The 15,125-nt window shown below is 39.7% G+C and overlaps 1 protein-coding gene across 1 annotated transcript in view; it reads left to right on the top strand.

The window, feature by feature from the left end:
* The window catches only part of LOC140204074 (sodium- and chloride-dependent neutral and basic amino acid transporter B(0+)-like), a 75,638-nt gene that overhangs the window by 16,888 nt on the left and 43,625 nt on the right, over window positions 1-15,125 (top strand). The window contains exons 6-9 of the mRNA XM_072270371.1: window positions 3,893-4,025; window positions 10,819-10,959; window positions 11,894-12,122; window positions 12,924-13,049. Coding sequence (XP_072126472.1) covers window positions 3,893-4,025; window positions 10,819-10,959; window positions 11,894-12,122; window positions 12,924-13,049 — 629 coding nt within the window. The remainder of the gene's footprint in view (window positions 1-3,892; window positions 4,026-10,818; window positions 10,960-11,893; window positions 12,123-12,923; window positions 13,050-15,125) is intronic.

The following is a 15,125-nucleotide window of genomic DNA, read 5'->3' as shown; positions in this document are numbered from 1 at the left end:
CTTGTGCAAAATCATGCATACAATTTGATATCAAACTCAGTAGTCTTCCCATTAGCATGCACTTGTATCTATATTTTTCTGTTGAGATCAGGGACCCTGCACATAAATCAAACTCAGTGTATCGGTATGGCTAAGCACAATCACTGATCATCAAGTCTTAGAAAAATAGAGAGCTATGGGTAACCCTAGGTAAATTCTAAGGTCAGGATATGTGCAGCACAGCTTTGTGGGCCAAAAGGGCTGTATTGTGCTGTAGGTTTTCTGTGTTTCTATGCTTCTAAATCAGGATGAATATTTGGTAGTGTACAAAATGCTGGAAGAACTCAGCAAGCCGGGCAGCATCTATGGACAAGAGTAAACAGTCGACATTTCGGACCGAGACCCTTCATCAGGACTTGTAAAAATGATGAGGTCAGAGTAAGAGGGTAGGGGAGGGGAGAAAGATGTACAAGATGGTAGGTGACAGGTAAAACCGGGAGAGGGGAGAGGGGAGGGGCGAAGCAACAAGCTGGGAAGTTGATTGATAAAAGAGATAAAGGGCTACAGAAGGGGGATCTGATAGGAGAGGATAGAAGACCATGAATGAAAAAGAAGGGAGAGGGGAGATTATAGGCAGGTAAGGAGATAAGGTGTGAGAGGGAAACAGGAATGAGGAATGGTAAAGGTGGGGGGCAATTATCGGAAGTTCAATAATTCAATGATCATGCCCTCAGGTTTGAAGTTACACAGACAGAGTATAAGGTGTTGCTCCTCCAATCTGAGTGTGGCCTCCTCTGTTGCCATAATATGGGACCAAGTACACAATGGAAAAAAATAATGTTTTTATTTGAGGATGCTGTGAGATTTAAATTCCAAGTTCAAGTAAGCTGTGTATCGTTTGGACACACTCGGAGCGACTTGATGGGCCAAATAGATTACTTCTGCTCCTATATCTTATGGTCTTATGGCAGCTAGCACCATATTAAAGATGGAATTATGGAATCTCCCATTTTTGATTATGAGCAAGAAGTTTACAAAGATTCCTAGAGTTTAAATGTACACTGGCACTCAGTCCAACCATATGGACTGCAGTCAATTATGGATTGAAGTTGTAGATCAGAATGGTGAGGCTACCACCACAGCAGCCATTGGGAATGAGATAGCTCTGCTGATATTTTTGGAAATGCTGCCCTTGAGATAAGCAGCTAACTTTAATCCCTGTTGTGGATAGTCCCAATCTTTAGAAATTGATCTGCTATATACAAATAGGGGAAGTAGGCAACTTCATTTCTTGTTACCAGCCCTTTCCTCGGTGCCCTTGGAATCATGTATCTTGAACTTCAACTTCAGTAATAGAACATTACCTATGCAAAGTAAGAAGGTCAGCCCATTACTCAGCCATCTTTAACATGCAGTCGCAGCTTCAGTCAAGCAACCCCTAGTGTGAATTCCTATAAAGCTAAGTAAATTACAAAAAGGACTGCAGATTCTGAAAACTGGAACTAAAAACAGAATATTGGAAGTCAGCAGGTGAAACAACAGGCAGTCAGCCTGAGCTACTAACATACGCATGTTCCCCCACAGATGCTGCTTGATTTCTTCTACCATTCTGTTTATTTTCTAAGTGACCTCCAGGAATCTGTCAAATACAGAATGGGCAAGGGTAGTTTTGACTGATTCTTAAGGAGAACTGAAGTGACTCTAATTTAACACATATAATTACTGTCACTAACATGCCCTCATAAACTACCATATGAAATTCCAAAACAATGAGGCAATAAGTACTGTCAATGTTGGGTAAGAATTGCCTCACTGCATTTGGAAAACAGTTCTCAAGAAAATCTCTGGGTTACTCATTACTCCTTGACAGACAGACAGACAGATAGAGTTTTGGACTTCAGTTAAATCAAGGATAGTCGGTGAAGCAGGGAAGTGACCTGGACCGAATGCAGTACTCCAGATGCAGCCTAACTAGAGTTTTACAAAGCTGCAACAAACTTCACGATTCTTATCCTCCCTCTCACCTTATCTCCTTACCTGCCCATCACTTCCCTCTGGTGCTCCTCCCCCCTCGCTTTCTTTCATGGTCTTCTACCCTCTCCCAACTCCTTCTCCAGCCCTTTATCTCTTTCACCAATCAGCTTCCCAGCTCTTTACTTCACCCCCTTTCCCTCTCCCGTTTCACCTACTGCCTACCACCTTGTACTTCTTCCTCCCCTCCCCCCCACCTTCTTGCTCTAGCTTGTCTTTTTTTTCCAGTCCTGAGGAAGGGTCTCGACCCGAAACGTCAACTGTTTACTCTTTGCCATAGACACTGCATGGCCTGCTGAATTCCTCCGGCATTTTGTGTGTGTTGCCTGGCAGTTAATGGTTATGCTATTAATAATATATTAATAGTTGTATTGTCCTTTTATGTTTGATCTCCCAAAGTGCAACACTTCACATTAGGCTGGTTTAAACTGCATCTGCCATATCTGCAACTAATCTATATTCTTCTGTAAAATTTGGTAATTGTACTCACCAGCTGTAACAACAGCAACCTTTGTATCATATGCAAACTTAATAACCCACCCATCTATATTTTCACCCAAGTCATCTATATATAACACAAGCATCCGAAATTCCTCAACGGATCTCTGCACAACAGCATTAGACTTGAACTAATGGTGTTTTGCAGGGAACAAGAGCCAGCTGGAATAAGTTCACTATCCTCTGTCTTCCGCGGGCAAGCCAATTCTGAATCCAAATGGCCAGTTCACCATGGATCCCATGCATTTAATCTTTTCGATGAGTCGCTTGTGAGGGACGTTGTCAAGTTCCTAGTAAACTGCACGGGAAGCCATACAGACTGTCCCTAATTTTGCCAAATGCTCATAAATGCTATGCTTAAGAATCCTCACCAGTAGCATCCCTACCACTGATGTGAGACTCACCAGTTTATGTTTCCAGAGATAACTCTATTTTCCTTCTTGAATAACAAATGACATTAGCTACTCATCAGTCTTTCAAGGCTTCACCCGTGGCAAGATAGGATATAAAGCTCTTCATCAAGGCCCCAGAAATTTCATGTCTTGTCTCTCTCAACAATCTGGGGTATTTTCCATCCAGAATGTAGAAAATCCATCTTTAAGAGACCCAATGCTGTTTCCTTCTTTATTTCAAAGCGCCATCGCATATTAACATACTTCACATTGATTTCCCTATTCTCCATATTCTTCCCCTTGGTAAGTACTGATGCAAAGTTCTCAGTTAGAACCTTTCCCACAGAAATGGGAAGAGAAGTAAACCGCTTACCCCCCTTGATTCTACTCTGTCAGTCATAATGTCATGACTGGATCAACATTCCTCAAGTCCACATTCCTACCCTTTACCCCATCGCTCTCAATAAGCAGACAGTATCCATACTATCTGTGTTGTCAACTGGGGAAAAAAATCATATAGATCAACAACTGAATCTGAAATTATCCTTCTTTCGACATGATCCTGAAAATAAATGGAACTACAGTCTTCTGACTCTTCAACTGAAGTCTAAGAATATGTAATTGACTCTTCCTAAGCTTAAAACTTATTGATCATCCCTTTAAGTAGCAAGGGGTCAGGGCCCCATGAAGGATGGATTTCCCCAGCCCACAATACAAGTTAAATATGTTTCTATGATACAACCTGTGACTATAGCAGTGGCCTTGAAATTACCCCAACACATTTTCTTGTGTTCCTTGCATTGACACATGTCCAAAACATTTAAGATAAACAATAACATTCATAATTCAAGAACAAGTTTGCAATACAAATCAGCCACATTGTGCAATAAAATGTGTACACTACACAGCAGTTTGTAGACTATTATCTTACTTATCCATAAATGTGCTAACAGTATCCTTATTTGAGATATTTTTGCATTCATTTTATTCAGTAAAGTGGCTTTACATCGTTCAAGTTCAATCGGTGAGACGGAGGGGATAGTCTGGTATTTAGCCCTCTGCCTGCTTTTGGCCTGGCTGATAATTGCAGTCACACTATCTAAAGGAATTAAATCTTCAGGAAAGGTAAAATAATTTGTGATGAGTAAAGTGCAAATTCTGGTAACAATCAACAATACAACTGCAATTTATGAATTATTTGAGAAGTGTGCTGGTTTATCTCAAATGTGATGTTAATAATTAGGCAACTGCGGATTCCATTATTCATGAGTTCTGCCCACCTAAATGAGATCTGAAGACCTCTCTCCTGAAAGAAACAGTCACAGTTCCCTGGACCTCCGAAAGCACTACTGGTCAGACTTCCCCTTTCTACTCTTCACTTCAGAATATGTTGACTTTATAACATGTGAGAAAGCATGTAAAAGATCTGAGCTAGAATAAACAGAAGGAACATCAGTATAACTGCTGAACAATGTTATTTTTAAAATATGTATCAAACCAGGGAAGTGGAGAGGTGAAAGGTGGGCTCTGGAAAGGACTTGGCATTTTCGTTAGCCATAAGCAAGGTGCCAAAATACTGGAGCGAACATTGTTCCTAGATAAGAATGGCAGCAGGTGTAAGCCAGGTAACAGGCCAATGCACCATACATAAATGCTAAGGAGAAAATCCTAAGGGATAGGATTTGTATACTTTGGAAAGACAGGTGCTGATCAAAAATAAGTCAAAATGGTTTTGTGCTTGTGAAATCCTGCTTCACTAATGTAATTGAATTTTTTGAGGACGTAATTAAGAAGAACAATGAAAGGAGGGTGACTGTCCATATAGGTTTCAGTAAAACATCTGACTTGCATGGTAGACTGGTCAAGAATGGTAAGGCACATGGGATCTGGGGCACACTGGCAAAACAGATCCAAAGTAGGAGACTGAGAGTAGTGGTGGAAGGGTTCCTTTCTGATTGGAAATCTATGACTACTGATATATCACAGGGGTCAGTGCTGGATCCCCTGAAGTTTATGATATTTACTAACAACTTGGATGTCTATGGAAGAGGTAGGATTAATAAATTTGCAAATTACATGAAAGGTAGGTGATGTTGCAGACAAAGACAAAGGTTGTCTAAAGCTACATAAGGTAGGAATCAGGTGAAATGTTGGACAGGGCATTGGGAGGTGAAATTATCCCTGATAATTATGAGGTAATGCATTTTCAAATAAGGTTAGAACATATCCACTAAGGAATGTTGATAAACAGAGGGGCATTGGGGTTCAAATCCATGGTTCCCTTGAAGTGTCAATACAGGAGTATAAGGACAAACAAGACATTTGACATACTTGCTTTTGTAGGTCAAGGCATAGAATATAAGAGTTGGGATGGTAAGTTGCAGTTTTACAAAACAGTGGACAGACTACATTTGGAGTATAGTGTATAGATCTGGTTGTTACACTATAGAAAGGATTTAATTGTATTGGAGAGTGCAGAGAAGTTTCTCCAGGACGTTGCCTGAATTGGAGATTTTAGTTATGAGAAGAGATTAAGAATACTGAGTACAGGCATGGAGTGAATATGGCAAAGGTATATTAGAGGTATATTAAATTATAAGAGGCATAGATATAGATTACATAAATTATTTTTCTTGTAGTAGGTATCATAAACAAGAAGGTATAGATTTAAGGTGAGAGAAAAGAATTGAAGTGAAAGATTCTTTAACGCAATGAATGGTTGATATCTGGATCTCACTCCCAGCAAAGGTAGGGAGTTGGTTACAATCATTGCATGAATGAAAAATTTAAAAAGGCAATTACATAAACAAGGCTTAGACAGACACAGACTTTAGGAAGGAAAGTAAGATTAGTGTGGATGAGCAAAGAGGTCAGCACGGGTCATTAATGTGGTAGGTCAAAGGCTGTACAACTCTGACTCAGTGACAACTGAAATGGAAATGTGGAAGTTGAATTAGAATCAGATCAGGTAGAGAAAGTAAATGTGAGGGAAAGTAATATTGCCTTAAGAAAAGGAGGGAAAAATAAGAAAACAATTTAAAACAATTAAATATTTGGCTTTTAAAATGTCTTGACGAAAACTTACAACTGAAGGAGGTGAGATACCATGTTTAAATCATTCCCTTCTTAGGACAGAGGAAGATGGAAGTTTGACTCAGGTGCATCAAAATTTATCATGCCATTCTAAAAGTCATAAGAACATAAGAAATAGGAGCAGGAGTGGGACATCTGGCCCATCGAGCCTGCCCTGCCATTCAATAAGATCATCTGTCAGTAAATTCAGCTCCATCTACCTGCCTTTTCCCCATAACCCTTAATTCCCTTACTATGTAAAAACCTATCTAACTGTATCTTAAATATACTTAGTGAAGAAGCCTCAACTGCTTCCCTGGGCAGAGAATTCCACAGATTCACCACTCTCTGGGAAAAACAGTTTCTCCTCATCTCCATCCTAAATCTTCTCCCCTGAATCTTGAGGCAATGTCCCCTAGTTCTAGTCTCACCTACCAATGGAAACAACTTTCCTACTTCTGTCTTATCTATCCCTTTCAAAAGTTTGTATGTTTCTATAAGATCCCCTCTCATTCTTCTGAACTCCAGAGGGTATAGTCTATCTGTATTCCATCTTGTATTCCATCTGCCAGACCTTGGCCCACTCACTTAACCTATCTATATCCCTCTACAGACTCTCCACATCCTCTGTACAATTTGCTTTTCCACTCAGTTTAGTGTCATCAGCAAATTTTGCTATTCTGCACTCAGTCTCCTCTTTCAAATCATCAATGTAAATGGTGATGTGGGCCTAGCACCAACCCCTGCGGCACCCCACTCACCACCAACTGCCAACCGGAGAATCACCCATTTATACCAACTCTCTGCCTTCTATTGGTTAACCAATCAACTATCTATGCTAATACACTTCCTCCGACTCCATGCATCTGTATCTTATTTATAAGTCTCTTGTGTGGCACTTTATTGAATGCCTTCTGGAAATCCAAGTATACAACATCCACCTGTTCCCTTCTAGCCACTGTGCTCATTATGTCCTCAAAGAACTCCAGTAAGTTTGTCAAACAGGACCTGCCATTTCTGAATCCATGCTGCATCTGTCTAATGGAACCACTCCTTTCTAAATATTTCACTATTTTTTACTTAATGACAGCTTCAAGCATTTTCCTGAATACAGATGTTAAGCTAACTGGCCTATAGTTGCCTGTCTTTTGCCTACATCTTTTTTTGAAAAGTGACGTGACATTTGCTGTCTTCCAATCTGCCGAGACCTGCCTAGAGCCTAGAGAGTTTTGATAAATGATTACCAACACATCTACTATAACCTCTGGCAATTCCCTCAGCACCCTGCGATGCATCCCATCCGGACCAGGGGACTTATCTACCTTCAAGCCCTCCAGTTGGCTCATCACTATCTCTTCAGTGACAGTGATTTTATCAAGGTCCTCACCTCCTACTTCGTCCATAACATCCTTCTTTGGCATATTAGACGTGTCCTCCACCATGAAGACTGACACAAAATAGTTGTTCAATGCCTCAGCCATTTCCTTATCACCCAATATCAATTTCCCCTTCTCATCTTCCAAGGGACCTACATTGACTTTAGCCACCCTCTTCCGCTTTATACATTTATAACAACTTTTGCTATCTGTTTTTATATTTTGTGCTAATTTACTTTATACGCTGTCTTCCCTTTCCTTATTTCTTGTTTAGTTGTTCTCTGTTGCTTTTTAAAGTTTTATCAATCCTCCAGTCTCCCATTACTCTTTGCAACTTTGTACAGATGAGCTTTTAATTTGATACTATCTTTTATTTCCTTAGTTATTCAAGGCTGGCTCTCCCCACACTTACTGTCCTTACTTTTGACTGGAATATACTTCTGTTGAGCACTGTCAAAAATCTCTTTAAAAGTATTCCACTGTTCCTCGAATGTCCTACCAAATAGCCGGTGCTCCCAATCTACATGAGGCAACTCCTCCCTCATCCTGTTGTAGTCTCCCTTGTTCAAGCATAGTACACTAGCTCATCCTCCATCTGAATGCGAAAGAAAGTCCTTTCTCAATAACAATTTATTTTTGCATGGTTAATTTAACAAGCATAGAAACATAGAAACATAGAAAACCTACAGCACAATACAGGCCCTTCAGCCCACAAAGTTGTGCCGAACATGCCCCTACCTTAGAAATTACTAGACTTCCCCATAGCCCTCTATTTTTCTAAGCTCCATGTACCTATCCAAAAGTCTCTTAAAAGACCCTATCATATCTGCCTCCACCACCGTTGCTGGCAGCCCATTCCATGCACTCACCACTCTCTGAGTAAAAAACTTACCCCTGACATCTCCTCTGTACCTACTCCCCAGCACCTTAAACCTGTGTCCTCTTGTAGCAACCATTTCAGCCCTGAGAAAAAGCCTCTGACTATCCACATGATCAATGCCTCTCATCATTTTATACACCTCATTCAGGTCACCTCTCATCCTCCGTTGCTCCAAGGAGAAAAGGCCGAGTTCACTCCACCTGTTTTCATAAGGCATGCTCCCCAATCTAGGCAACATACTTGTAAATCTCTGCATCCTTTCTATGGCTTCCACATCCTTCCTGTAGAGAGGCGACCAGAACTGAGCACAGTACTCCAAGTGGGGTCTGACCAGGGTCCTATATAGCTGCAACATTACCTCTCGGCTCCTAAATTCAATTCCATGACAAATGAAGGCCAATACACCGTATGCCTTCTTAACCACAGCATCAACCTGAACAGCTGCTTTGAGTATCCTATGGACTCGGACCCCAAGATCCCTCTGATCCTCCACACTGCCAAGAGTCTTACCATTAATACTATATTCTGCCATCATATTTGACCTACCAAAATGAACCACTTCACACTTATCTGGGATGAACTCCATCTGCCACTTCTCAGCCCAGTTTTGCAACCTATCAATATCCCACTGACAGCCCTCCACACTATCCACAACACCTTCAACCTTTGTGTCATCCGCAAACTTACTAACCCATCCCTCCACTTCCTCATCAAGGTCATTTATAAAAATCACGAAGAGTAAGGGTCCCAGAACAGTTCCCTGAGGCACACCATTGGTCACCGACCTCCATGCAGAATATGACCCGTCTACAACCACTCTTTGCCTTCTATGGGCAAGCCAGTTCTGGGTCCACAAGGCAATGTCCCCTTGGATCCCATGCCTCCTTACTTTCTCAATAAGCCTTGCATGAGGTAACTTATCAAATACCTTGCTGAAATCCATATACACTACATCTACTGCTCTTCCTTCATCAACGTGTTTAGTCACACCCTCAAAAAATTCAATCAGGCTCGTAAAGCACGACCTGCCCTTGACAAAGTCATGCTGACTGTTCCTAATCATATTATACCTCTCCAAATGTTCATAAATCCTGCCTCTCAGGATCTTCTCCATCAATTTACCAAGCCCTGAAGCAAGGATCACTGGTCTATAATTTCCTGGGCTATCTCTACTCCCGTTCTTGAGTAAAGGAACAACATCCGCAACCCTCCAATCATCCGGAACCTCTCCCGTCCTCATCGATGATTCAAAGATCATCGCCAAAGGCTCAGCAATCTCCTCCCTCGCCTCCCACAGTAGCCTGGGGTACATCTCATCAGGTCCCAGCGATTTATCCAACTTGATGCTTTCCAAATCCTCTTTCTTAATATCTACATGCTCAAGCTTTTCAGTCTGCTGCAAGTAAACACTACCATCACCAAGATCCTTTTCCATACTGAATACTGAAGTAAAGTATTCATTCAGTACCCCTACTATTTTCTTTGGTTCCATACACACTTTCCTACTGTCACACTTGATAGGTCCTAATCTTTCATGTATCATCCTCCTGCTCTTCACATACTCGTAGAATGCCTTGGGATTTTCCTTAATCCTGCCCGCCAAGGCCTTCTCATGGCCCTTTCTGGCTCTCCTAATTTCCTTTTTAAGCTCCTTCCTGTTAGACTTATAGTCTTCTAGATCCCTAACATTACCTAGTTCTCTGAACCTTTTGTAAGCTTTTCTTTTCTTCTTGACTAGATTTATTACAGCCTTTGTACACCACGGTTCCTGTACCCTACCATAACTTCCCAGTCTCATTGGAATGTACCTATGCAGAACTCCACACAAATATCCCCTGAATATTTGCCACAATTTTTCCGTACTTTTCCCTGAGAACATCTGTTCCCAATTTAAGCTTCCGATTTCCTGCCTGATAGCCTCATAATTCCCCTTACTCCAATTAAACGCTTTTCTAACTTGTCTGTTCCTAACTCTCTCCAAAGCTATTGTAAAGGAGGTAGAATTATGATCACTATCTCCAAGATGCTCTCCCACTGTGAGATCTGACACCTGACCAGGTTCATTTCCCAATACCAAATCAAGTACAGCCTCTCCTCTTGTTGGTTTATCTACTTAATGTGTCCAGAATCCTTCCTGCACACACCAAACAAACTCCACCCCACCTTAACCCCTTGCCCTAGGGAGATGCCAATCGATATTTGGGAAATTAAAATCTCCCATCACGACAAATCTGTTATAAGTAGTTACAATCAAATCCAACAAGCATTTAAAAATAATACTGCAGCTAAAGATAAGATCCCATTTCTGTCAAGAAAATTGTGGTATTTTACAAACAGTGCACTTGGTTCAATAAACTTATAATTAACAAATATTTTGTCTGTCCCTAAGCATTAGGCATTTAATTATTAAGTACGGGCTCTTTTGTTTTTGGAAGCAAAATCCATCCCAAATTTGCCCTACTTAAGTTCAGTAAAATAATATCCAAAGGAAATATGTTCTTATATAATTACAATTCATCAAATTAACTTTTAGTATTCTCTGCTTCTTTTATAATCCTTTGTTGTTTGTGAATCTACTGTCCATAATCAGGTGGTTTATTTCACTGCAACGTTCCCTTATGTGGTTCTCATTATACTCCTGATCCGAGGTGCGACCCTGGATGGAGCCTATAAAGGAATTCAATTCTACATTGGAAGCCAGTCAGATATCAGTAGACTAGCTGATGCTGAGGTAAGTGCACCAATAATCTATAAAAGCAGCTGTATTTCTTAGTCAAACCAAGTTTGTGTTTTACTTTCTTTATTTCACTGATTTATGAAAAATTAAAATTATAAACAACTGCCACTTTTTGGAATATTTATACATGAGGAAAATTACCTTGGTTACTGTATTTTAATTAATAGAGTTAGAAGAAAATTGCTACCAAATAATAAAGACTGAGAACTTTGATTTGTATTTTAATATTTAATTTTTACAGATAGGATATTACAGCAGACATGGAGAAGATTTTTTAAAATTTCAATCAGATGGAATAAGATATGATAGAATTGGGAGGGAGAGGATTGTAAAGAAATCCAATGCAATAACGACTATATTACATTCTTCATACCTTCATTTTAGTGTCTTGTAAACAATATACTAATAGGATTGGGGCAGGTTACATAAAAACAATAAAGTGGGATTCCAATATTATGAAATGACACTTACTGACATAAGATCTGATTATTAAATGGTGAATTTCTCATTGCATTTTTCTACTTACTGCTACTTTTAACAAAGATAAAAGTTAATACACATTCAACATGACGTGTTTAAAATATAACATTATCAATCTGCATCAAAAGAAAATATGCAGATACTGGAAATCCAAGCAACACACACAAAATTCTGGAGGAACTCAGCAGGCCAGGCAGCATCTATGGAAAAAAGTATAGTTGATGTTTCAGTCGGAGACCCTTCCTCGGGAATCAATCTAGTAGAATTCTGGAGGAAATTAGATAAAGTGAAAAGTTTATCCATCTTTTCTATTAATTACTGACAAAAGGATTTTCAGTTGTTCAGCTCATTATGAAGGTGTAATACAAAGTAGTAACTTCCAATGCAATTGTATGCAAAACTGATGTGCAATCTCCCGTGTTAATTAATTCTACCTTCCATTTATCAGGTCTGGAAAGATGCTGCAACTCAGATATTCTATTCATTATCAGTTGCTTGGGGAGGTTTAACAGCACTGTCATCCTACAATAGATTCCACAACAACTGTTACAAAGATGCCATCACTGTCTGTATTATTAACTGTGCTACGAGCATTTTTGCTGGATTTGCCATCTTCTCTGTCCTTGGACATATGGCTCACATACAAGACAAGCTTGTTTCAGAAGTTGCAAAATCAGGTACCTCACAAACAGACCTATTATCTTCAATACCCAATGAGGTAGAAGTGAACTTCTCAAGAAACATGGCATTTTCACCCTATTGGCAAAACTGTTTTAGTTTTAAGCTAATTGTGAAAGGCAGTCTTTCATCTGCACATGAAAGCAGATGTGCAACTCTCAACTTTTGTTCAGGCTATATAGCTTTGGCCATATAACCCAAACAAGCTGTGGCCATCATTGATTTAATTGATTTGATTTGGATGTATTACATGTGATTGGGTTAATATTAGTTTCACTTCTGGGATCTAGAATCAAATCCATTCCGGATTAACGGAGGGACTCATAACCACAACGACAGCTGTATGCAAGAGTCCTGCCTGGAAAGAGTTTATGCAGATTATATCTCGGTACTTGTGGCATGGACAACAGCAAAAAACTGGAAAGATTGATTTGGTGATACCCAGGATGGCTGTTATGGCTGTTTTGGGCAATGGAAAAATGGCATTATGGAACAAGATCGTCAAATCTGAAAGAGGGAAGAACATACATTGCTAGGGCAAAGTAGAAGGATACTTTCTTCTACAGATGGCTTTAATAAGAGCTTGAGACCGTAAATAGAAAATGTCAATTTCACCAGCACATAGCCTATTGTAGAATAGCTATCAGCGGCAGACTAAAATGCACAATTATACCACCAAAACTGATAGAACTCAGCTATGTATAATAATAAAAATAATAATCATTTCAAAGGTGACAACATTTACATTGTTTGGTTTGGAGTAAGATTAATTGCAGCGTTTAATTTGTTTCCCTGCTTAGGTTTTGGTTTGGCTTTCATTGCCTATCCAGAGGCTCTTGCACAGCTGCCAGCAGCACCATTTTGGTCAATTTTGTTTTTCTTCATGCTGGTCACACTCGGACTTGACAGTCAGTTTGCAAATATAGGTAAGAATTACATTACTTTATCAAATTATGGTATTGCTTTGCACTGTTGTAACTATATGTTATAGTTATGTGGTTTTGTAAGTTTTGGTCCTGGTTTGTCCTGTCTTTCTTGTGATATCATTCTGGAGGAACGTTGTATCATTTTTTAATGCATGCATTTCTAAATGACAATAAACAAGGACTGAGTGTCCTCATAATCTAATCTAATCTTTATATTATTATAAGCAATCTCTTAAGATGGAGCTGAATTTCTTTCTACTCTGTTGTGTGGCTTCCAAGATGACTGATATAGGAACCACAGATTGATGCTGCTGAGAAGGGAGGATTGTTTGTTTGTGAAGTGGTGCATTTCTTCCACTATTTATTGTACATGGATTTTTCTTGTGGTCTCAGTGCACAGACTCAACAAATAGTACTTACTTTTCTCCAAAGATTAATGCCTGAAGTATTACATTTATATTAATGCACAAGTGTTTGAGTATACAGTGGCATGCAAAAGTTTGGGCACCCCTCGTCAAAATTTCTGTTACTGTGAATAGTTAAGTGAGTAGAAGATGAACTGATCTCCAAAAATCATAAAGTTAAAGATGAAACATTCTTTTCAACATTTTAAGCAAGATTAATGTATTATTTTTGTTTTGTACAATGTTAGAGTGAAAAAAAGAAAGGAGAACCATGCAAAAGTTTGGGCACCCCAAGAGATTTGAGATCTCAGATAACTTTTACCAAGGTCTCAGACCTTAATTAGCTTGTTAGGGCTATGGCTTGTTCACAATCTCGTTAAGAAAGGCCAGGTGATGCAAATTCCAAAGCTTTATATATACCCTGACTCCTCAATTCTTGTCCCAACAATCGGCAGCCATGGGCTCCTCTAAGCAGCTGCCTAGCACTCTGAAAATTAAAATCAATGATGCCCACAAAGCAGGAGAGGGCTATAAGAAGATAGCAAAGCGTTTTCAGATAGCCGTTTCCTCCGTTCGTAATGTAATTAAGAAATTACAGTTAACAGGAACGGTGGAGGCCAAGTTGAGGTCTGTAAGGCCAAGAAAAATTTCCGAGAGAACTGCTCGTAGGATTGCTAGAAAGGCAAATGACTGCAAAAGACCTTCAGGAAGATTTAGCAGACTCTGGATTGGTGGTGCACTGTTCTACTGTGCAGCAACACCTCCGACTGTTAAGCACGGGGGTGGATAGATCATGCTTTAGGCTTGTGTTGCAGCCAGTGGCACGGGGAACATTTCACTGGTAGAGGGAAGAAGGAATTCAATTAAGTTCCAGCAAATTTTGGAAGCAGACATCACACTGTATGTAAAAAAGCTGAAGATGAAAAGAGGATGGCTTCTACAACAGGATCCTAAACACCTCAAAATCCACAATGGACTACCTCAAGAGGCACAAGCTGAAGGTTTTGCCATGGCCCTCTCAGTCCTCCAACCTAAACATCACCGAAAATCTGTGGATAGACCTCAAAAGAGGAGTGCATGTATGACGGCCCAAGAACCTCACAGAACTAGAAGCCTTTTTCAAGGAAGAATGGGTGAAAATCCCCCAAACAAGAATTGAAAGACTCTTACCCAGCTACAGAAAGCGTCTACAAGCTGTGATACTTGCCAAAGGGGGTGTTACTAAGTGCTGACCATGCAGGATGCCCAAACTTTTGCTTCAGCCCTTTTCCTTTTTTGTTATTTTGAAACTGTAAAAGATGGAAATAAAACAGTAAATTTGCTTAAAATATTAAAGAAATGTGTCATCTTTAACTTTTTGCTTTTTGGAAATCAGGTCATCTTTTACTCGCTTAGCTATTCACAGTAACAGAAATTTTGACCAGGGGTGCCGAACTTTTGCGTGCCACTGTCTGTGTTAGTTATCCACTTGGTAAGGTACTGAAGTCCACAGCTTACTAGAAATAGGTATTGAGTCTTGCCTGTACCTATTTTCACAATCAAACGTTATATCTAATTCTTTCAGAGACATTAGTGACTCCTGAGTCATTTGTGATGTTTGACAATTAATATCTCATTTATGATTTTCTATCCTTAAAACTTAATGATAAAATTTAATTGCAAAGTGCCAATT

Source organism: Mobula birostris, chromosome 10 (assembly GCF_030028105.1).
Source record: "Mobula birostris isolate sMobBir1 chromosome 10, sMobBir1.hap1, whole genome shotgun sequence".
Classification (NCBI taxonomy): domain Eukaryota; kingdom Metazoa; phylum Chordata; class Chondrichthyes; order Myliobatiformes; family Myliobatidae; genus Mobula; species Mobula birostris.
Note: the sequence above shows the minus strand (reverse complement) of the source record. Positions and strands in the feature narration are given on the sequence as shown.